Source organism: Arvicanthis niloticus, chromosome 5 (assembly GCF_011762505.2).
Source record: "Arvicanthis niloticus isolate mArvNil1 chromosome 5, mArvNil1.pat.X, whole genome shotgun sequence".
In the NCBI taxonomy this organism is placed as follows: domain Eukaryota; kingdom Metazoa; phylum Chordata; class Mammalia; order Rodentia; family Muridae; genus Arvicanthis; species Arvicanthis niloticus.
In genome coordinates this window covers 99686776-99708874 of record NC_047662.1, presented here as the reverse complement: position 1 = coordinate 99708874, position 22099 = coordinate 99686776, and the positions used below count along the sequence as shown (strand labels likewise).

General features: G+C 48.2%; 1 protein-coding gene across 4 annotated transcripts in view; it reads right to left on the bottom strand.

Moving 5' to 3' along the window:
* Window positions 1-22099, bottom strand: part of Pax5 (paired box 5) — a 179938-nt gene that overhangs the window by 77109 nt on the left and 80730 nt on the right. For 2 of the 4 annotated variants that reach the window (XM_076935048.1, XM_076935050.1), the window contains exons 7-8: window positions 7737-7793; window positions 1966-2095 (exon numbers count right to left, since the gene is read on the bottom strand). In XM_076935048.1, coding sequence (XP_076791163.1) covers window positions 1966-2095; window positions 7737-7793 — 187 coding nt within the window. The remainder of the gene's footprint in view (window positions 1-1965; window positions 2096-7736; window positions 7794-22099) is intronic. The other 2 variants (XM_034502772.2, XM_034502774.2) reach the window with 1 other exon arrangement.

Below are 22099 nucleotides of genomic sequence, written 5' to 3'. Positions count from 1 at the left end.
GGACTATTAACCACCTAAATGAGCATGTGCCAAACCCATCTCCTAAATCCTGCCCCAAACTTTCCCTCTACAGTTCGGTCTCCTCTCAGATCGCATTTGAGTATCACGAGGACCCTGGGAGCTCAGAGACATTTCATGGATGGAAGAGCATCCAAAAGCAAACAGCGAGGAAGTCTCAGCCCCAGACGAGCCCTCTGGCAGGCTCCATGGTACAGTGACAGCACACAGGCCCTGCTGGAGTGTAGTGCAGTCACTCGTCACTCATCGGCTGAGATCTCAGGCAGTGTCTTAATTGCTGTAAGGCTGTTTCTTTACTTATGTGATGGAGATGAAGGTAACAGTAGCCACCTCTCAGTGTTGCCCTGAGCTACCTAGCAGAGGGCCTGAGACTCAGCGAAGGGACAGAGGCGGTGAAGCTGGGCTAATCCAGGCTGGCTCCCCTTCCCTTCCTGTACCTCTTCAGTTGTCTGTGGGTCCCTGAGAACAATGACAGGGTTTTAGAAAACTAAAGGTGGCTCTAACTCAGCCCTTACTCCATAGGGTGAGCACAGCTGAGCTTGGCTTCTGCACCTGTATAATGGGAATGCTGTCACTGAGGCCCCAATGAACCCTACAGGGGACCTTAGGAAATACTTCTTTGGCTGGAGCTCACTGGCTGGCACCCCTCTCCTCACACCTCCTCCCTGAGTCTCAGAGGACTGTGGGCTATGCCCCACATGCACCGAGGACCAGGCCGCTCTTGCTCTGACACTCATGTGGTATCCAGACCAACAAACAGGGTTCAGCTGCCTTTAGCCTGAGCCCAGTACTGACTTAGATGCTAGGTCTTAGAGACAGGTCTCCAGTCTGGTCACTAAGGGACCCTTGAGCCTCAGATCTTGCCTCATTCATCCCTCCTCTACAAACTGGAACACAGGTAGATTTCCTTGCCATGGCTCTACCTTCAGATTATGTCCATCAATCAACAGGGATCTCTGGCTGGATTCTAAACTCCAGCTCAAGTTAGCCCAGCAGCCCCTACTGTCTGTGCACTCCTTATTCTGGAGGCCCTCCTTCTCCTGAGTGAGACACCCTCCCAGAACTGGCTGCAGGGACTGCTCCAGGGCTCCATGGTGCTGGATTGGAGAAGGGGATCCTCCTGCAGCAGTAAGTCCCTGCAGTGACCAGCGTGAGGGGATACTGAGCAGTCACAACTGACACATCCACTTACTGGATGCTTGCTTTATGCTAGGCAAGAGTCCAAGATCCTCGTGGGCAGGCACCTGGCCATTCTCACAAAAGTCCTGTGCAACAGCCATCGCCACTGTTCCCAGCACACAGATCAGAAAACCCCAGCTGGAATCCTGATACAACTCACTGGAGATTGCTTGAGTGACACACAACAGGTTGGAGCCCTGCAGCGAGTGGGTCCTGTCCTGGAGATAGAACTCAGGCCCAGCACATACCAGGCAGCACACTGGTGCCGAGCTGCCCCACCAGCCTGAGGGCCTGTACTCTTAATCTTCACACTGATGGTGACAATGAAGGCCGCCAGGGAAGACGGCTGCTTGGCCTACACCCAGCACCTCCTAGCCCCTCTGCCCTCAGCCTCTGCTTGGAAATCTGAGAGGCCAATGATGACTTACAACGAGTTCCTCTCCTCTTGGAAGATGATGCCAACCAATAGAGTTTCCTGACTCATAAGAGGGAGAGACCCCTGGCCCCACCACAGGGACCCCTCTGACAGTGCTTATTTTCCTTTAGTTCAATTGAAACAGTATGCAGTCATGTCATCTCATCCACAGTCTGTGTCCCTAGCAGTCTGCCACCTAACCCCATTAAAGCAGAGGGCAGTAATGTCCAGAAGCACCAAGAACAGCTTCCCACCTCACACGCATATTCCCCTTCTCTCTCTCTCTCTCTCTCTCTCTCTCTCTCTCTCTCTCTCTCTCTCTCTCTCCCAAACCCCCATCTAGGTATGCTCACCTGTGACAATGGGGTAGGACTGCGGGCCTGGAACACTGCTCCCGATGTCAGCGGGGGTGGGGCTTGTCAAGTTGGCTTTCATGTCATCCAGGCCTCCAGCCAGTGAAGCCATGGCTGAATACTCTGTGGTCTGAAAGAGAAAGCAGACAACTCAGCATGGAGCCCAGAGGCACCCTGATCAGATGCAAGGCCATGAACTGTCCACAGAGGTTCTGGGAACCAGGCTGTAAGGTCAGATGCAGCTCAATGGAGCAGCACATGTATCCAGAACCGACCACTGTTCCTAGGCGGAGAAAGGGGCAGGAGCCCACACAGCATCACAAGGCGCCAAGTCTAACGTGCAGATTCCCCGGCTCAGCCCCAGAGGCCATGGAGGGCATCAAGCAAGGCAGAAACAAGAGTCTACTTGCCAAGGGCAGAGACAGCATGGTTTCTGTCTTGGAGATTCTCAGACCCCGGAAACAAGTGTTCAAAAGACATTTGAGGGATCACCCAATCCAGACTCATTTCACAGATAGGGTTAAAGGGGAGAAGGGTTGTGTCTACAGTAGACCAGGCAGAATCCCAATCCAGGGGCTGGGTGACAACAAGTTCCCAGTCCCAATTCAGAACATAGAACAGACTGAGTCACAGTTTGATGAGTGACTTTTAGATTCTGGAAGCATAAGAACACCTGTGCACTGAATATTCCCTGTATAGATGTCAGATTTATCAAACCCATGACAGTACATGCGCCTGGCACTGAGTCATGTCTCTTTCTTTAAGCCACTCATGAAATTTAAGTCTCTGTGCAATGAGTCATTTCCTTGACATTGAAGCCATTGCGGAGCGGCCTCCAGGGAAGGCAGAAAAGATACCAGCCTGGACCTTCCCTTCCAAGGAAAGGCTACATTATAAGGAAGAACAGCATCTCTGCCTCCCTCCCTCCCAAGCCCTACCGTCAACACTTCATCCAAAGAATTTGGCTGTGTGCACCAAGTTTTGGTGGGAGCTTCTTAGGAGCCTGCCTTGCCAAAGGAGGTCACATCCCTGTCTGTCCAAGATGATACACTTGACAAGCAGGAAGAGTAGGCAGAGAGCCTGTGATCTGGGAGTTCCTCACGTACTTGGGAAAATGATGGTTGCTATTTCTGAGGCACCACTTGGAAAGGCCAGCAGATAGAGTGGAACATATGTCTCCTGAAAAATGGTTCCCAAGAAAGACCTTCCGGAGAAGGAAGCACTGAGTTGGGACAGGAAGATGGCTTAGGCCTGCTCCTGTCTTCACTGTGACAGGGCACCTTGTGTAAGCATCACTGTACCCACTCCCCAAGGCCTCATTCTCTCTCTCATGAGCCATGCATGGGCCTGGGGAGTTTGGACAGGACCTGGAGCTGACCATATTAGGTGTCTTTGCCTTTTGCATTTAGGCCTCTAATCCACCAGAGATTGATTTTTGTGTCTGGTGTAAAGATCTAATTTCTTCCTTCTCCCCATTTCTGAATGGATAACCAGTTGCCCCTTGCTGGTTATTAAGAGCCCATCTCTCCCTGCTGATTTGTACATCTCCTTACCCATATATCAAGGTTCCATATGTGCACAGATGGTTTTCCAGCCCGGATTCTGTTTCATTGGTCTATTTATCTATCCCTGTGCCAATAGCACACCATGTTAATTACTGCAGCTCCCCAGTGCTCCCTTGTTCAGGTAGACCCAGACCCAGCCTGGCTTCTCCCTTGGAGTTCTCGGGCCTGCTATGGGCCTAGGGATTCTTGGCTACATGTTTTGGAATCAGCATCTTCTGGAAGATGATTGATAAGCCCATGGGGTTCTGGCCAAGCTATCCTTAGTGAGCAACACCTCAGGATACCTGGGCCTACAGTCCCTCTCAGCTCCACTGGGCTCTCAAGACTGCCCCGGAAGTACTTTCTGATTTTCAGAGAACACTGCGTGTCAGGCCTTCACCTGTGACTTTCCATCTCAGCTTCAAGGTTTGCTTTCAAAGAGGGCTGTGGTATTCTGTTTCTCAAAGCAAAGGCTTGAGACTTCCATTCCAGAAGGAATGAGATGTGCTTGAAGCCAAAGGCACACAACACCTAGGCACCACAGCCAGGATACAAACACAGGTCCATCTCACCCCGGCATCTTGACAGTTACCCTGATGGTTCTCTAACTGTGAGGCCCGACCCACAGCAATGATGAAACCAAACAATTGCTTCCAACTATTGAAAGTTGAGGGTGGTTTTTTGTTTGTTTGTTTGTTTGTTTGTTTGTTTTCTTTTAGTTAGTTCTTGTTGCTTAGGGCTGTTTGTTTTGAGACAGGGTTCTGAGTAGCCTAGGCTAGCCTTAAACTTACTATGTATCTGAAAGTGACCTTGAACTTCTGATCTTCCTACACCTCCCCAGGACTGGATAATGGGCATGGATCTTAACATTCAATTTCCTGCTGTGCTGGGGATTGAACTCAAAGCTTCATGCTTGCCGGGCAGGCACTCTACCGGGTGAGCTACATCCCCAGTTCATTGGTAATGGAATTAGAAGGAATAGAACAGAGGCCAAGGGTTTCACACCTTGAAAAGCTAAGCTCTATTTGTAAATCCAGCAGGTAGAGAGGAAAATACATTTGCTGTGAGTTAGAAACAGCAGCATTTGAAGAGCAAGTCTGCATTCTATGCAGCAGGGGGCTGTTGGCAAAGCTCACTGTCTAGATTTCCTCCCTGGAGTACCAAGCTGATCATGCCCTAGCCTCCACTTCCATAGGAACACATCCGGGACCAAAGCTCTCCAAAGGCAGCCATGCCTCTAGGAGGTTCTCCTTCAAAGTGGTTCCTTCTAGGATTTCTGGATGCCCAGATGTGAGTGCTAGTTCTACCTTCTGTGTCTCCCTAGTAGGGGCCTGAGCACAGAAAGCAGACATTCATTTTCCCTGTGCTAGGCCCTGTTGTATGCATGCAGGTGTGTGAGGCCAAAGAGACCCTCTGCACACTCCCAGAGAAATACATGTAGCCCAGAAAGTCCATTAACTATGGAGACAAGCACAGAGCCATTTGTTCTCACAGGCTGTGGTACGGTCAGGAAGAATTTCTGCGGGTGAGCTGAGCAGGCTCTATCCCTCAAAGTTGGGATGGCTGGGGAGCGCGGAGAGGAGAAGGGAACAAAGGAGCCAGACCAGGAAGGGGCATTAGCTGAGGTAGTAGACATGAAGGTAGATAGAGCAGTTGGACCCGGACCATGATGGACCTCTTCCATGGATACAAAAATAATTGAGGAGCACAAGTTTCTCCAAGAGTCAGCCGAGAGTCAGAATACCCCTCATGCCCATCCCTGGCTCCAGCCTCCAGGACTCTATTTGTAGACATGGCTGGCAGCTGAATCTGTTAGGTTTCCCCCTAGGAGACAGAGCCAATCTCAGGAAGTGTGGCTGACAGAGATTTCCTGCCTCTCCTGTATTTAAATTTCCAGGTAGAAACCAAGATTCAGTTTTGTTCTGTGTCAGACAAAGTGCATGGAATCACTCCAACTGTTGGGTTTGCAAGACTAGGGGAGAAAGGCCTGACATGCCAGTTTCTGAAACACCACTGGCTTCCAGAAAGCAAAGAGAAAGAAGCTCACCCCAGTCTTGTGGGCAATGGTCCTCACAGCTTCATCACCATCGGGCAGGAGCCAAATCTCTGTTATTGGTAGGTTGCACAGTTTTGTCCAACAGGAGCAGGGCACTGTCTTTTATGTAGGTGTTCAATTGTTCCCCAGGTGTGTCCTGTGAGCAGTCTGTGATGTTTTAAGGGCTACTGTGTTCTTGCTGATGTCCTGGGCTTCCACAAACATGGCTGCACTGACTGTACCACCAACATTCCAGGCTTCATCCTGTCTCTGCCTGGAGGGCCCATCTCAGTAAGTAAAAAGCTCCTACCCAGCTCAAAAATGGCTTCTTGGTGAACACACTCCTGACTCCATACCCCACCAAAGAAATCATCACCCCTCTTATGACACACCCCCTCATTATGTGGCTTCCTGTATCCCACTCCCTCATGGCATCTCCATCTATAGCAGCCGTTTGTTTCTCTGCTTTCAGAACATAGGATCTCCTTACAGCTCCCAAAGTGCTTACTGAATGAATGAATGAATGAATGAATGAATGAATGATCCAGCAGCATGATATAAGCTATAAATCTCAAAAAAAATTGCCAAATGTCAGGAATGACAGCAATATGCCTCTAATCCTTGCACCCAAGGGGCTGGGGCAGGGGCATCCAGAGTTCCAGGCCAGCCTGGGCTACCCAGTGAGTTCCTATCCCCAAAAGTAATTAACTAAACAAAATAATTACCTAAGAAGTTTTAAACCAGTGGTTTCAAGTGATATGGAAATGTGCCTTCTCCTACCTACAATCAAGCTAGCTGACAAGAAAGCTAAGGCCATGTCCAGTGTTAGCCAAAGCCCTTGGGGAAGTACATTTATTAAAGGCAATAAAAGAAAACAGTCATATAAAAGGTATTTTTTTTAAACCTCTGGAGACAATGTCCTTTAAAATATTCAAATTCCTTGCCCATTTCTTTCATAATTCACTGGGAAAGAAAGGCTATTTCTCACAATGAGTTGTTAATTTGCCTCTGATGGAACAACGAGAACACTGGAAACTATCACACATCCCCTTTGCTCTGGCTGGCAGGAAGCTCAGTCAAATTCGGTGCTCAATTAGCACAACCACGACACAGACACACGGCTGGGCCCCAGCACCACGGACTTCCCTTTTCTCCACACTGCATGTGGACTCCCAGACTGACTTAGATATGTCTAATCATTAACTCTTCACCTCAGTCAAGTCCTTCGTGGAGAACAGGGCCTGAGAGAGACAGACTTGTGTAAAAAGAGACAGAGTGGAGAAGATGAAGTAAAGAGAGGAGAGGGGGCTCCTGCTGCCTCCTTCCTAGGAGCAGTGCTTGTCTTTTCCCATTTCTCACTGTTACTTGGGAAGCCTTGTGCTTTCAGTGAGGTGTGGAGGGCACACACAGTCACAGTGTGTGTTGATGTATCTATGGCCCTGGGCACATCACCCCATCCCGGCCAACCCCAGTCACCAACAGTCACAGACCCCAGCTGTGTCTTGCATTTTTCTCCTTCTCTGAACCCTTCAAAGTCTGTCTGAAACTGTCACGTCAGGCTCCTACTCCCTCCCTTGAGAGCCCCTGCTGCTGTTCGCGCCCGTGACCCAGAAAGAAACAGTAACCGAGGTCAGCGGTTCACAGACTGCCCAGTCCCACACAAACAGCTGGGACAAAACTCTGTCTGCTGGCAGTCACAGACTCCCCCAAGACCTTAAAGGTCATGACCACCAGCCCGGACCCAGCACCCTCCTTGACAGTGGACTCCAGTTCATGGCTGGCCTGGCTCTCTTGAATGCCAGAGTTACAAAGATGCAAAGAGCCACCTTGTCTGATGTTGAAGCTCTGAGGAACAGAGGTGAGTCTCTTCATTTTTATCTGTCATTTGAAGTCTTGGCCCAGTGGCAGACAGAAACAGAGCTAGGAGTGAGCACATGGTACTCTCTTGTTCCAGCTCAGGCTCCCATAAGCCAGTTCCAGAGGAAAGGCCCATGAATTAGACAGGGTGAAACATATTTTCATTCTAAGCCCTTTCTGCCTGCCTGCAGGAAGTTTATGAAGATCTGGTGGATGGGAGAGGGGAAGCAACTTGGAGACCAAGTCCTGAGAGGTTGGGGATGCCTAGCATCAGACTCCGAGACACGCGCCCAAGAGAGTGTGCACGGATGTCATTTGGGTCCCTATGAAATTACCTGGAAAAGGACTGCCTGGGGCTGCACCAAGTATTGTCTCATCAGCACCGGGCACCACTGCCATAGCATGGAGGAGAGAAGAAACAGACACGTGAGAAGGGGGGCAGAGAAGTGGGGTGCAGCATGAGGACGAGACTTTGGGGCTGTGACTCAGCCAGCTGTGGCTGGGGACTTCCCTGCTACCTGCTGGGGTTCTCTGGGCTTCAGATGGCCCTTGGGAGCCCCGTCAGAGACAGGACACCCACTCCCATCCTAAAGGACCTGTTCACCTCCACCCTTACCCAGAGGCTAGAGTAGGAGAAGAGAGGCCTCAGGGCCTGGCCTACAGACAGACTGGGGAAGTAAGGGTTCTTTCCCAGGAACAATCCTGTGGCTTCTAGAGATTTACATCTGGGGGCTTTCACTGTATGGTTTCTAATTTCTAATTCCTTTCTAATACTGAGAACTCTTTCTTGTTATCACTGGCCCACAAGACAAAGTGTCACTTCTATCTTCACGAAATGAAGTCCAATGCGAGAAAAGGGAGACAAGGGGGCCACCAGGCTAAAGGAAACTCAGAGATGTGCCAATCAGTTCAATATGTACACTGATTGAGGCAAACTGTAAAATATGTAACTGTAAAAAAAAATCATGACATATTATAAAGGGAAAACTGTGCTCCAAAGCATCAAGGGCTTTGCTGACTTTCAGCTGTTATGAACGGCTGATTATACTCTGTCTAATATCTTTAAGAGAAATCTTTGAAAGATTTGTTTCAAATTCAGTAGTGAAGAGAGACCATGTCCAGAAGGAATTGAGCAGCACATTCATGTCTCTGCATCCTGACTAGAGATCCTGTGTAGCCAGCATCCCCCATCTTCTCCTACCAGCCTCCCCACTCACTCTTTTCAGCCAGCATCCTGGGCCTTCTGCCACCATGCCTTAGCTGCCAGAGCAGACTGCATCCCTCTGAACTCAGACAGAATGAGCCCGTCCCCTCTTAGCTGGCTGCTCTCGGGTATCTGGTCTCGGCAAGGGAGAAGGCAGTGTTACAGGAGTGAGGGTTCAGCAGTATCCCCAAGCACCTGTGGTACAGTGGACTCCTAAGGGTAGCCAGGAGTTTTTCTCTCCCCCCTCGTCCCTGTGCCTGTCCTGCTCCTTCAGGTTGCCACACCCCGACCCCAGTGATGTCTTCAGGGACTGTGAACTCCAAACCTTTCCAGAGAAAGAAGACCTTAGGTCTTTTTTCTGCCTGGTGCATTCACTGCCACATCCCTGCAGGTCTGTTATGTCCTTGGGACTCTGGGGTGTGAGCATATGTGGCAGAGAAACTCGGAAGGGGCCCAGGTTTTCACAGCAGCTCAGAGGCAGAGTTATGCGGGAGAAGACATTGCTCAGATACTGACTTTGCACCAACCTCAGGCCAGCACTAGGCCTCACCTAGGTTTGTGTCAAAGTGTCATGGCCACACTTGGGGTCTCAGCTGCTTTCCTTAGCTGGAATACTGGGATGTGTGACCAACTCTCTCTCCCCTCCCCATGGTAAAGCATCTTTAAAAACCACAAACAAGAGAAACAACAACCTTTGAAAATACCCGCTGGACAGGACAACAGTAAAAAAAATGTTATGTTGAATGCCGGGCGGTGGTGGCGCACGCCTTTAATCCCAGCACCTGGGAGGCAGAGGCAGGCAGATTTCTGAGTTCGAGGCCAGCCTGGTCTACAAAGTGAGTTCCAGGACAGCCAGGACTACACAGAGAAACCCTGTCTCGAAAAACCAAAAAAAAAAAAAAAAAAAGTACTGTGAAAAGGCGTCGGTGCACACAGGCAGAGCTGTTGCTTCCAGAAGTGTCCTGGCTTCCAGCCACCATGCCCTCCTGGACAGGAGGTCATTGAGGGGGGAAAAAAAAGCTGAGTGCGATCCCTCTGCATTACTCTACATGTGTCTACAATGGTCTCAAAATGAGTAAATTTGTTTTCAAAATTAAACAAACAAAAAAACAAACCAACAGGCTTTAGCATTCTGTCTCTGCTAAACAAATTAAAACAAATCAAAATTTGAAAATAAACTGTTAGCTGAATGTAGACTAAGAACGACACTAGTAATAGTACCCATCATCTAGAAAGTACTACTAGATGCAGGAACTGTCAAGATTATCGGAAAGGTCTTCCCCTTCCTGGGAGTCTTCCCTGATTTCCCTCCTCTGTGTTCCTAAAACACTTCACTGTGCATGCAGATCTCCACCAACCCACATCACTCACTGTTGTGCCCTTGACTACTGAGGGTCCCCATCCTCCAGCTAGAGTGTCAGCTTCAAAAGGGGAGAGACTGGGTCCCCCTTATGTCAGCAGCTCCTAGCCCAACTCAAAACAGAGATGGCACAAACGTCCCCTCTGGACCAAAGGGACCAATAGCCAAATGGACTGGGACAGGTGCCATGACTGAGCTGTACCAGTGGCTTCAGAGAGGCTTCGACTTTGTCAAAGGGAGAAGTGATGTCAAAGTTCTTTCAACACTCTAGCTGAAGTGCATGGTAAGAGCGCAGGGTTGGCCTTCTAGGGCTGTGACCGTATGTGGATCAAAATGATTCTCAGCAGAGCAAAGGCCTTCCAAGAACACACGTGCGAAGCTGGATGATGTATCTCTCTTCTATCTGTGTCTCTCTGAAACCCCAGCTCACCCTGAAAGGCTTCCAGGTGGCATGGGAAAAGCAGAGACATCCCAGAGAGGACAGTGGGGTCAGACAGCACGCCTTCTGTCCCAGGAAAACTTTCAGCAAAGAGTAATGGAGAAATCCTTCTCTTTTGGCCTCTGATAGGCTTTAGGTGGGGCCCTAAGGCTCAGAGCCCAAAGGTAAGGCACCAATCTCTATCTGGTGCTCAGAGCTCATCAAGTGTATGTCCTGGTGACAAGAGACTTGCTACTTCCTGAGGAGGGCAACTCTACCACCACACAGCTGGCCCTGGAAAGAGCATTCAGTCAGCCCTTGGAGGTCTTGGGCAAGCTCTCTCTACTCCAGCTCCATCAAATGTCCCCTGAGCTTCCCAGGCTGGTGTCTTCCTGTCTGATCCCATATAGGGCTCCAGGGCCTCTGCTGCCTGTTCTGTACCCCTTCTCTGGCTGGGATGTGGATCGTTTGCTTCTGATTTCTGGGGTCTCCATTTCCTGGCTCCTCATGTTGCTCTCACAGGCCATGGGCGCTCACTCCAACTCCATTAAAAGTGGGAAGTGATTATGTATGTGATGAGAAATAAGTAAACATTTGTTTCTTTCCGCCCCTAACCAGTATGGTATCAGCAAGCTCACAAGTGTCCCCAGACACAAACAGCAAGGTTCTCCTGACAAGGACGCCCCCACTGTCCTGACAGAGCTCCGAGTCTTGGTGCATATTGAGAATTGACACCCATACCTGGGGCCACCCGTGGGACAAGAGCCTGTGGGGCTGAAGCTGAAGATGAGAGAGAGACTTCCTGGAGGCTTGGGCTTGTTCCTCCTCTGCTTGGCTGTACGATGATCAGTCAGTTCTGGGCTCTTATGTGGAGATGGAATGTTCCAGATACAAACCTCCATCTCCAGGCAGCCAAACCCCACAGCTTTCCCTGGCGAGGCCTAGCTGTCCCATCCTGCTATAAAGCCGGCAACAAGCAGGGATTCTTGCCTCTCAAGGAATGCGGGATTCCCGTCTACCAAGAGGCCTGAGGAAGAGGTGGAAAAGGGGGAACCCCATCCTCAGGCACCTGACATGGGAGGAGAGGAGTCATTTATACTTTTCAGCTATGAGGAGGACAGGGAGGCTATCCTGGGACCATGAACAAATGATAATGGGACATATCAGATAGAGTAGAAGGAGGCCCTTCTCCTGAGACCCTCTACCGGCCCTGCTACTGCACAGCAGAGTAGAACCCTGCCTACTCTCCCCCTCCCCGCCCCTCGCTCTCTCTCCCCTTCCCTCCCTTAGGCCAAAAGGCCTCTTCTCAGCCCCTTCTGTTCCCTGTCAGGAAACTTTCTATCAGGCAATTCTCTGTAAAGACAAGCAGACAAGCAGAGGGAGTCTTGAAGGGACTGTCCTCTTTGCCCCCGAAGATTTCCTAGGCCAAGCAGAAACTGCAATGGAACATCCAGAGAAAGACCGAGAAAGTCACAAACACAGACCTACAGTTCATAGGGCCCCACTAGATCTCAAAGAAATCCTAACACACCTTAAATAAACACGCTGCGCCAGCTCCTACACACGGGGCTGTGGTGGGTTAAAAGGTGTTGATTTATTTAATCCTCTGAACAACCCCACAGGGTGTAACCAACCCCCTTACAGATGTCGAAAACAAGGTTCAGGTGCCCAGTACCTCAAATGTGTGAAAAACACCCACTTCAGCAGTAGTCTCCAAAGTCCAAGACAATGAGCTATTCACCCTGTGAACAGCTCTCAGATGCTACCCTCAGCCCTGTCCTGTTGCAGACTAGAGAGAGCATTGGGGCTGAGGAACACACAGAGCAGGGGTAAGTCACAAAAGTGTTCCCATTCCCAAGCCTAAGCTCATTACCCTGTTTCTCGATGGCCTGTGGTAAATAAAGCACTGCAGCCTGGAGTAGGGGTGCCCACTGCAAGGCCAGCTATGGCTTTGCATAGTCTGCAGCCATGGTTCTCAACCTTCCTGCTGCTGCGACCCTTTAATACATTTCCTCATGTTGTGGGGACCCCAACCATAAAAACATTTCATTGCTACTTCATGACTGTCATTTTGCTACTGTTATGAACCATAACGTAAATATCTGATATGAGACCCCTGTGGGGGTCGGGACCCACAGGTTGAGAACCCCTAGTCTACAACCTATTGCTGACTAAACCTCAGTCCTCAGTGCCCACTCCCACCTCTGCCCAAGCCCTATCTCTCTGCCCCTCTGATTCTGGCTCAACACTGACTCTTTTGAAAATACCCGCAGTCTAGGGTGGGAAGGTACTCAGTACTTAAGAACACATCCTGCTCTTGCAAAGGAGCCGAGTTCCATTCTTACGACCCAATTCCCAGCACCTGTGCTGGGTGACTCACAAACTTCTGGGAATCTGGTGTCCTCTTCTGGCCTCCATGGGCAATGCACTCGAATGCACCCTTCCCCACACGCAGCCCACACACGCACACACCCTAGCACACACGTGTGCCCATAAAAATTATATTTTTTTTAATATTTAAAAAATAGAATACTCCCAGATTGGCCAAGCTACAGATGTTGCTAACTTTACCATTCTTCTTTTTCTTAATTTCTGTGTATGTGTGTTTGCCTATGCATGTTTATGTACATGCAGTGTCCCTTCAGAGGGCAGAAGAGGACATTAGATGCCCTAGAAGTGAAATTATAGAAGGTTATGAGCTACCATGTGGATGCTGGGTACAAAACCCAGGTCCTCTGTTAGAGCAGCAAATGCTGTTAACCACTGAGGTGTCCCTTCAGTCCCAATATATTCTCCCTATTAATATGAGAAGCTTCTGCATGATTTGTTTGCGTGTGGTGCTAAGGGTTGAACCCATGGCTGCATGTATGCTGGACAAGCCTTCTACCACAGAGGTATAGCCCTAGTCCTCGAAAGCTCTTATGTGTTAAATTCAAAGAGCAGGCACACTCAGATGGAATGTTAACATTAACAATTAATCCTAACACTCATGGGAACGAAAGGGTGTGGTATTAGCACCTTTAAGGAAAAGCTGGATGCCTGCCTGTTAGTTGGCTTGTGGACTCTGTGTTCTTCACCAAAGGTGACACACTGACTTACTAGAAGCTGATGGAAGGAGAGGCTGGCTGGCCTTAGATTTTAGCAACTATGGAGAAGCCCAAATTTTAGCTGACTTAAGTGTAGAACGGAAGTGGGCTCAGTGACAGCGGTGTTTTCTGCTTATGTGCCTTTTTGTCAAGGTTAAGTTTACTTAAGAGCCTCTGATTTTCATTACACACTGTTTGCACTTTGCAGTTATGTGTTAATTTCATGAAGCTTGCACCTCTGAACAGGAAACAAAGCATCATAATTATTTTCAGGGCTAATGCCTATAATTTATTTATACAAGCAAGTCGTTTGCCTGGAGACCGTATATGTAAACAAACACACATCTCCTAAAGGCTCGGTTTGAGTTGGTTTGAAACATGCCTTGTCCCCGTTCTGGTGACACTTAGATTCATTTAGCTTCCTGATCTACTTCATCCATCTCTTTCCTACAAAACAAGGCTCAGATAACACAGACGTGCTGGCTAGAAACAAGCTTTGCACAAACAAAAGCTATCAAGCCAAAGGCGACTGAGAGGCACCTCCAATCCCTGCATCCATCCAACACAACCATCCCTGAGCCCCACTGCCTGGCAAAAATCTCCGAATATCTCATTTTCATTTCCAGAATAGGAGGAGATCTGATCCTCAAATGAAAGACAAGTTTGGTGTAATAGGAGGCTGAGAAACCCAGGCAGGCTTCTCCTTGCCACCCTGTGTCAAGCTCACAAAGAGGAAAATCGGACCACCCGACATGGTTGGGAGAGTTTAATCCAGAGCTGTGCTAATTAATATCCCCGGCTTTCCAGAAGCCAGTGCCACGTGCGGCTGCGAGGGCAACAAGGCTGCTCTCCCTTCAGTTTTATGGGAAGAACATTTTCATCACAAAGCGGCCTCCCATGCCCTCCTCTCTTTGCCAGATTAGCCTCAAGGAGGAAGCGGGGATGAGTCGTCTCTCAGAACTCCTTTGCTCTCCATTAATTTTATTATTTATATCTCCTTTGAAAAGTTATTGGCAACTCCCTGTGCACCTGGCCAGAGACCTTTTGACAATGTTCAGGTGGCACCTGCCTGAGTCCCCTTGTCAAGGGGAGTTTTTGCATTTGTCATTAGAATGGAGGGCCTTTTTTGATATCCACCTGGGAGAAAAAAAAGTCACCCCTAATGGCAAATTCCCCACTCCCTAATGAATGTGGATGGTCCTAAGCTTGTCCTCCTGTGAAGCCTGCACCAGGCCCTGGGGGAAGCCCCTTTACACCCAGACAAACGTCCTCAGTTTGTACCCCATTTTTAGCCCAAACTGCCAGAACCCAGGAAAGCCACGTGTCTTACTGTTTGTTCTCAAACCCCATGTGCTCCGGGCTGTCTCTTTCCAGCCTCCTAGAGGGACCCCCAAATCCAATCTAAATGTTTCGAATTTACCTGTTTGTCTTTTATACATATAAATAGCTGCATTTCCATTCTTTCTCCGTTTCTCATTTTCATTTGCTTCTAATATCTGCATGTAAATGTCGGAAAATAGCATCTGTAATTGGAGATTATGAAGTATGGCCAGCTCTTGACAGGCTGCTAAGGAAGATGGATTATCCTCATTTTTCTGTAAATTTTGTCAATTTTGGAATTCATAAGCTATCAACACTGATCAAAATGGGACTTCACAGCTGTGTCAAAAAAAGGGGGGCTGGGGTATGAGTGAGAGCACACACTGGCAGGAGAGCGCAGAAGCGGCGTGGACGAAGCAGATTGGATGCCCAGCATCATCGGGGCCACCCTTGGTCCCCTCCCCTCACCCTGGCATCTCCCTTAGCCCCAGCTCTGGTCCCCTGGCTAAATCAAATAGCTAAATCACAAGACTGAGGGGCTGCAAATCCTCCAAGACGCCCACTCCAGCCCGGACTTAATTTATTGCCTGCACTGCCTGCCTTATTTATCCTGAGGAGCGCATGCATGGCTCTCTCTGCTCAGGCCTCAGAGGTGTTCACTCCTTCCAGACCATCACAGCCCACTTGAGGCAATTGTGCTGGTCTCTCTCTCTCAATTTTCCCATTACTGGGAGTAAGTACTGTTGGGACTCTGTAATAGCCCGACTGCAGCCCATATCAATAACAGATGAGGTTTAATCGTCCAACACAAAAATTATTTAGGCGCAGTAAGGACATTCAATGTCATTTGCATAATGGCATTTCTATCGCACGCACCTAACCCGTCTTGCATAAACAAGGCCTTGGGACCATAAATAATAATAAATCATGACGTCTGCACGCCTCTTGTGGTAATAGGAGCCACTCTTTGTGGAAATTATTTCAGCAGGAAATGGGCACTGTAATTTTAAAGACATGTGGTGTGGCGAGGCACGGTAAATCACGTGCATTCGCACATGAGCCCCAAGAACAGCCTGGGGACCTGCCCTCAGCTCACAGTGACAAACTGGGCACTGCAGAATACCAGGCCTCCAGGGGAAAACATCCTGATCCTCTAGAACAGTCACTAGAATGTGCCACTGTCCCAGGAAACAGCAGGTGAAAAGGTCAGGATGTTCAGCAGGAGGGAGGATGGGATTTGGACCCACAGAGAGTTTCAAGGCCTGTATGTCAGAAGCCATCTTTGTTTCTGGAGAATGGAAGCTCCCTCAGGGCAGCTACTTTTATCCGGCACAATCCTTCTCTTATCCTGTGTACCTAGGACAGTTTCTGGAGCCCATGCTCTAGAAATATCCTGAAGATATGTAATGAGAGAAGAGATTTTGTAGCTGGGCCATGGGAGGACAAGAACAGCGTAGAAACCAAGCTCCAAAAGACAGCCAGAGGCACATCCCTAAAAAGAAGTCAACACTGGACCAGCACAGAGAAGCTAGTAATCCCTGATGTGGTGACAGCAGCTCAAAATGCCCAGGAGTCTGTCATACTGCAGGCAGCTATGCCTGAGGGAAAACACACAGGAGGACAAGGAAGCAGCCAGCAGGTTAGCTAAGCCCAAGTCTGGCTGGGAACTCAAGCCCTTCCTGTCAGACCTATGGCCTCACCTCTCCAAGCTTTAGTGTCTTCATCTGTGGGACACACCTAACCAGTGCCAATGCAGATCAGACCTGAGCAGTAAACCACAGACTGCGCAGGGAGATCGTGAACAGCTCTTTATGAGGCCAGAAGCCAGATCAAGCCCCTGCTCAGCCTCTTACTCTGTGTGATTTGGAAAAAAACACTCCTCAGCTTCCTCTGCCTGAGAAGCACATAGTTATTAGGACCCCCACCAGCCTCCAGGTGCTACTGAGTGACAACTGCAGTTGTGTGGTGAAATGTTTTTTGTACACAAAGGGTTGGCTGTCTATGAGAAGATGAACATTAGCATCTGTGAAGTGTTTAGAGAAAGGCATTTCTCCATCACTGTCCCCCCGCCCCCCGTCCTCTCCAGCCACTCATGCTTTCCTGAGCAAGTTCTAGTGGGATGTACAACAAACCAAACCCAGGACTATCTGGGGACCGGAGAAGAAAGGCCTGAATTTTAGCCCAGCCATCCCTTTCTGTCGTGTGCTCAGTGTACAAGTAGAGCAGAGCTGTTATACAAGTCCTGCTTGCTTCCCGAGACTCTACAGAGGGAGCATCCTACTGCCGTGCCTTGGCACTTGCTCACAGAACAGCAACAAGGAGCCTAGGTAGGCACTTAACAGCAGATGCCACACTTGTTCCAAAAAAAAATAAATAAATAAGGAAAGGAAACAGTAGTCACTGCTCCATGGGATCCAGCCTGTGTGGCCTTCCAGGCCTGGGTGCTCGAAGTGCTGGGTGTGGTGAGAGGGTTTAAGGTGTGGTACTCATGAGCTCAGCAAAGAGAGGGGCTCTGGTACATGCAACCCCATCTTCAGCTTTATGCACAAACATTGCTTTCACACAAATATTCATAGTTTTGCTCAAAAGCAAAAGCCCGGAGTTTTGTTTTTAGTATTGTGTCAACGCTGGTTTCTTAGTTTTGACAAATGAGCTGTGGTTAGGTCAGACATTGACATTAGGAGAAACTGGGTAAGACGTATATGGGAACCAACTGGGCGACATTCACAACTTTTCTGAAAACTTTCTGTAGTTTTTCTAAAATTAAAGTGTATAATGGTGGCGGGAGTTGGGGGGGGAGTGCCAAACCTCACTCACAGGGAGAAAAGAATGAATTAAAACCACAACATCTCACTTCTCATCTTTCAGACTCAAAAGGCTGAAACTGCAGTGCGTAGTGTCAGGCCTTTCTCACACAGGGGCATGAACCTCTTAGGAGAGCAATTTGAATCTATGTTTAAAAATTTATACTGTTCTGATAGGGGAAATGGAAAAAGAGAGGCTCCCTAGGAGAGGGAGAGGGAGGTAAATCCAGAAGAAGGAAGGAGGTGGATAAATAACCATATGGATGTCTGAAAAAGCGATAAGAAATTAATATATATATTTAATTTACACATATATAATTTACACACATATAATTTACATATATAATACATTAATTCACTGTATAAATATGCATTATAGTTTTAATGATTTTTTTTCTCATCTGGTCTGATAATTCTCCCTCCTAACAAAAATCTAAAAAAAAATTCAATCTCAGACATGAGAATCCCCCTTTTGATTTGCTGGCTAGGACTTTCTAAGAGAGTCCCAGAACATACAGCCTATCACTGTTGCCCTTGGTTAGCCCTCAAAGTTCAGTTCCCCTTGCTAAAGACATCATGTACTTCAGGCACAGGGCCCAGAGACATCTGAGCTGGGACTGATCTGAAAGCCTCCTCCCTGAGGACTTTCAGGGTACCAGTAGGCACCATGCCTTCCAAAGGAAGAAGGCGACCAATAGCTATGACACCTATGAATCAAGTCAACAACCAGCGTAGTGTGATAACCTGTGGGCACAGCAGCGGCACACATGCCTTGATGGTATCCATCTGCTCTCTGGTTGGACTTAAGACTTGCTCAACAAGAGGTCTGGTATTGCAAACCTTGCTAACTCTTCAGCACTAATGAGACCATGGTTATTGGAGGAGAATCTATAACCTGTAATTTACTAAATCAGCATAATTCCTAGCCACAATCTATAAACAATTGTCCTTATAGCCACAGATAAGAGTTGTTCTCTCCCCTCACCCAGGAAACTTCTTCCCAACAGATGGAGACCATCATAGAGAACCACAACCAATCAAAATGCAGAGTTGAAAAGCCCAGTCCCAGTGGATACATCTACCATACAGTCCTGCAGCTAAGACCCACAGAACACTGAGGAAGGGGGCTGGGGCAGAAAGACTAAGAGTTGGAGGAGCAGGGACTTCGCTGTGAGACTGTCTCCTGGTAACATCAGAAGCCACACCATTAAGGCTCACCAACATGACTGCCCCAATATGAGCTGACCAAGAATGTCACCAGCAAACAGGCCAAACTGGATGCAGGAAAGCCCATGAGTCCTCAACCATACACAAAGAACCACAGCAACTTAGAAAAGCTGGGAGGGAGAGACATGATCCTTCCAAGGGAAGATCACATTAACTGGTTGTCCGGTGCCAATGGTCGGCTCTGAAAACATACACAAGAAACATTACATGGACTCAACAGGTTGTATTTAGGAATATATATATACACACAGACGTGTATGCATGTAACAACGATTAGCAGGAAAAGTGGCCATGGATTTAAAAGGGAACAGACAGGGGTGTGTGGGAGGTTTGGAGGGAGAAAGGGAAGGGATAGCTGTCATCAAACTACAATCTCAAAAAGAAACAAACAAAAACATTTTAAAAGATTCATAATGCTCACACAGTGAGCCAGCCATTCCACCCCTGAGGACATAGTCATCACCCCTGCCAGGATAGTCTCTCCCAGAGATAAATAAATATGGGAAAGAATGCTCAGTGCAGACTTTTAAAAAAGAAAGGCATTAGAAGCGACCAACAGCACATTTCCTAGACGAGCAGTGAGACCTTTCACTGTAGAACACTATTATGATGGTTACAAAGAATAAAGCAAAGCGGGAGGTGGTGGTGCACACTGGGTAGGAGAGGGTTGGGGGGTGCAGGCAGATCGGGAGTTCAAGACCAGTCTCATCTACATAGTGAATTCAAGACCAGTCTCATCTACATAGTGAATTCAAGACCAGTCTCATCTACATAGTGAATTCAAGACCAGTCTCATCTATATAGCAAGTTCAAGGCCATCATGTTTCCCAGGGTCTCTCACTGGCCTGGAGCTGGCCAAGTAGGTTACTCTGACCAGCCAGCAAGTCCTGGGGCTCTTCCTCCCAGCAGATGGGGCTTTTATCATGTGTTCAGTGGATTGAACACAGGTCCTAGGCTTGTGTAGTGAATACAGAGGTGTCTTCCTCATTCCCTCACCCCATAAACAGTCTTTAAGATATACAGAAGCAACTGATAACAGGGCTATTTCCCAGAAGCAAAATAAACAAACAGACAGACAAACAGACAAGTGAATAAATATTAAAATAAAAAAAAAGTGGAGGGAGAAGGAGAAAAGGCTTAATTTTGTTTGTTTGTTTGGTTGGTTGGTTGGTTGGTTGGTTGGCTGATTGGTTTTGAGACAGAGTTTCTCTGTGTAACCCTGGCTGTCCTGGAACTCATTGTGTAGACCAGGCTGGTCTCTGCTTTTTGAGTGATGGGATCAAAGGTGTGTGCCACCATTGCCCAGTAGGACGTATTCCAGTTCAGATGCTCCCACTCTGCTAGTTCTGTTTATTCTTCTCCATCTTGGCTCTCCCTGACCCACTTCTACAGATCCACACTCTTTTCTCAGCATTCCCTGTCATATGACCAGGATCACATGGCCTTGTAGGTTTCTGGAGTGTCTACAGGGCAACTAAACATGCATTCCCAAAGACATGGCCTTGAGGTGGGGGCAGGTCAAAGTTACTGCCTAGATACTCCTCAGTGCCCACCTGCCTGGCTCAGTAAAAACAGGCAGTGGCTCTAGTTCTGTCTCCCAGTCCTCATTTCAAATGGCTACTCCTGGTCTCCAGGGCATTATCCTGGAGGCTTACATACCTAGAGCTACTTTTGAAAGCCAGAACTTGGTCTTACAGTGGAGCCTTTGCTGCCTTCAATGTTCCTGGAGATGTAGCTTAGTTTGCAAATTACTTCAACCTCCATGGACTCACACACACAAGCCACATCTTTGCAGATGACTCAGTAGGAGGGAAAGAATTCAGAGCACTGTGCAAGGGGTGACGGTAAATATTATCTCAATATTTTTTTCTCAATAAAAGTCCCTATACGATAAAAGACAGAGAAAGCAGAGAAACAAACAGGTCCCAGAGTCACTGTCATGTTTGTTAACTCTGTCTGGTCCATTGCTCATTTCCCACTGTCCAGAAAAGGCTGAAGGGAGCGCACATCATGAAAAAAAGATACAAAGGGGCATAGAGAGAAAAAAGAAAGCCCAAAGCAGAGCCTAAAATGGGACCAAGGAGCCAGTGAGATGACTCAACAGGTAAGGGCGCTCACTTGTCACCAAGCCCGACAACCCGAGTTGGATCACCAGGATTCATACGGTAGAGAGAACAGACTCCTGCAAGTTGTCCTCTGACCTCTACATGTGCATACAGACAAGATAAATATGGTGTCATTTTAAAGTGAGACCAACAATAACCGTAGCCTGCAATGAATACACACAGCATGGTGGACGTAATCTCTCTGTTTCAGAGATTCTCAGCTAAACCTCGCACGCCTCAAGAAAGCTGGCTTTCATTATGTCCCTTGTGTAAAGAAACTGAGACTTAGCCAGGCTACTTAACACATCCAAGATCCTGCAGTTGGTTCCTGGACTTGGGATGGAGCCCATGCTCTTAATGGTCCCACTCCCCACATCCCCAAGATCACAATCAAATGAGAGGCTTATGACGTTGCTGCAGGAGAAGCCACACTTGGTCCTCACTGCTACCTGGAGAAGAGAAACTGGTGAGACTTCTCAGAGCCTGTGAGAGGTGAGCTGTCCATTACTTAGTGCCCTCTGACTTTCTCTCAGTCTGGTCCTTATTTCTCTCAGGCCTTCTAAGAACCACCTGAGGCTTTACTGGGTACATTCTACATGGTGATTTCCATATGTGGCCTTCCACAGGTGGAGTCAGGGATCTTCTCTAAATGCAACTATGAAAGTGACACTAAGGTCACCATCCAGGTGGCTCAGGCAGCCAGCTAAAAGATTTTAGAATAAGTGGAAGACAGAGAGGATGTACACTGTTCAGAAATTCTCCCCAAGCGTCACATGAAAAAGCTGAAGTAAACCACTGTGTCTTCAGATAGATGCAAGCCTGGCTAGAAGAGGTACTGTCTTGGAAAGCCAAGTGGCCTGAAAGAGACCCAGGCTGAAGCCACCCACAGACAGTGACCAAAGAGTGTCCATGAAAGAGTGTCTTGGACCCTCTCCAGCACAGAGCTACAGACAAGACCTTAGAATCCTTACCCACTTAGCTTGTCAGAAGCCTATGATCTGGAAGGCACTTGGGACATATGCAACCACATCCCTGTCTCTGCCAAAAAAAAAAAAAAGCAAAGAAAATAAAACTCCCTTTGGATAGCTGGCTTTGACCAGTGCTGCTTCCAGTATCTTCCAACAAGGAATTCATGTCAAGATAAACCAAGCAGATGGTCAAGGGGGATTGTTAT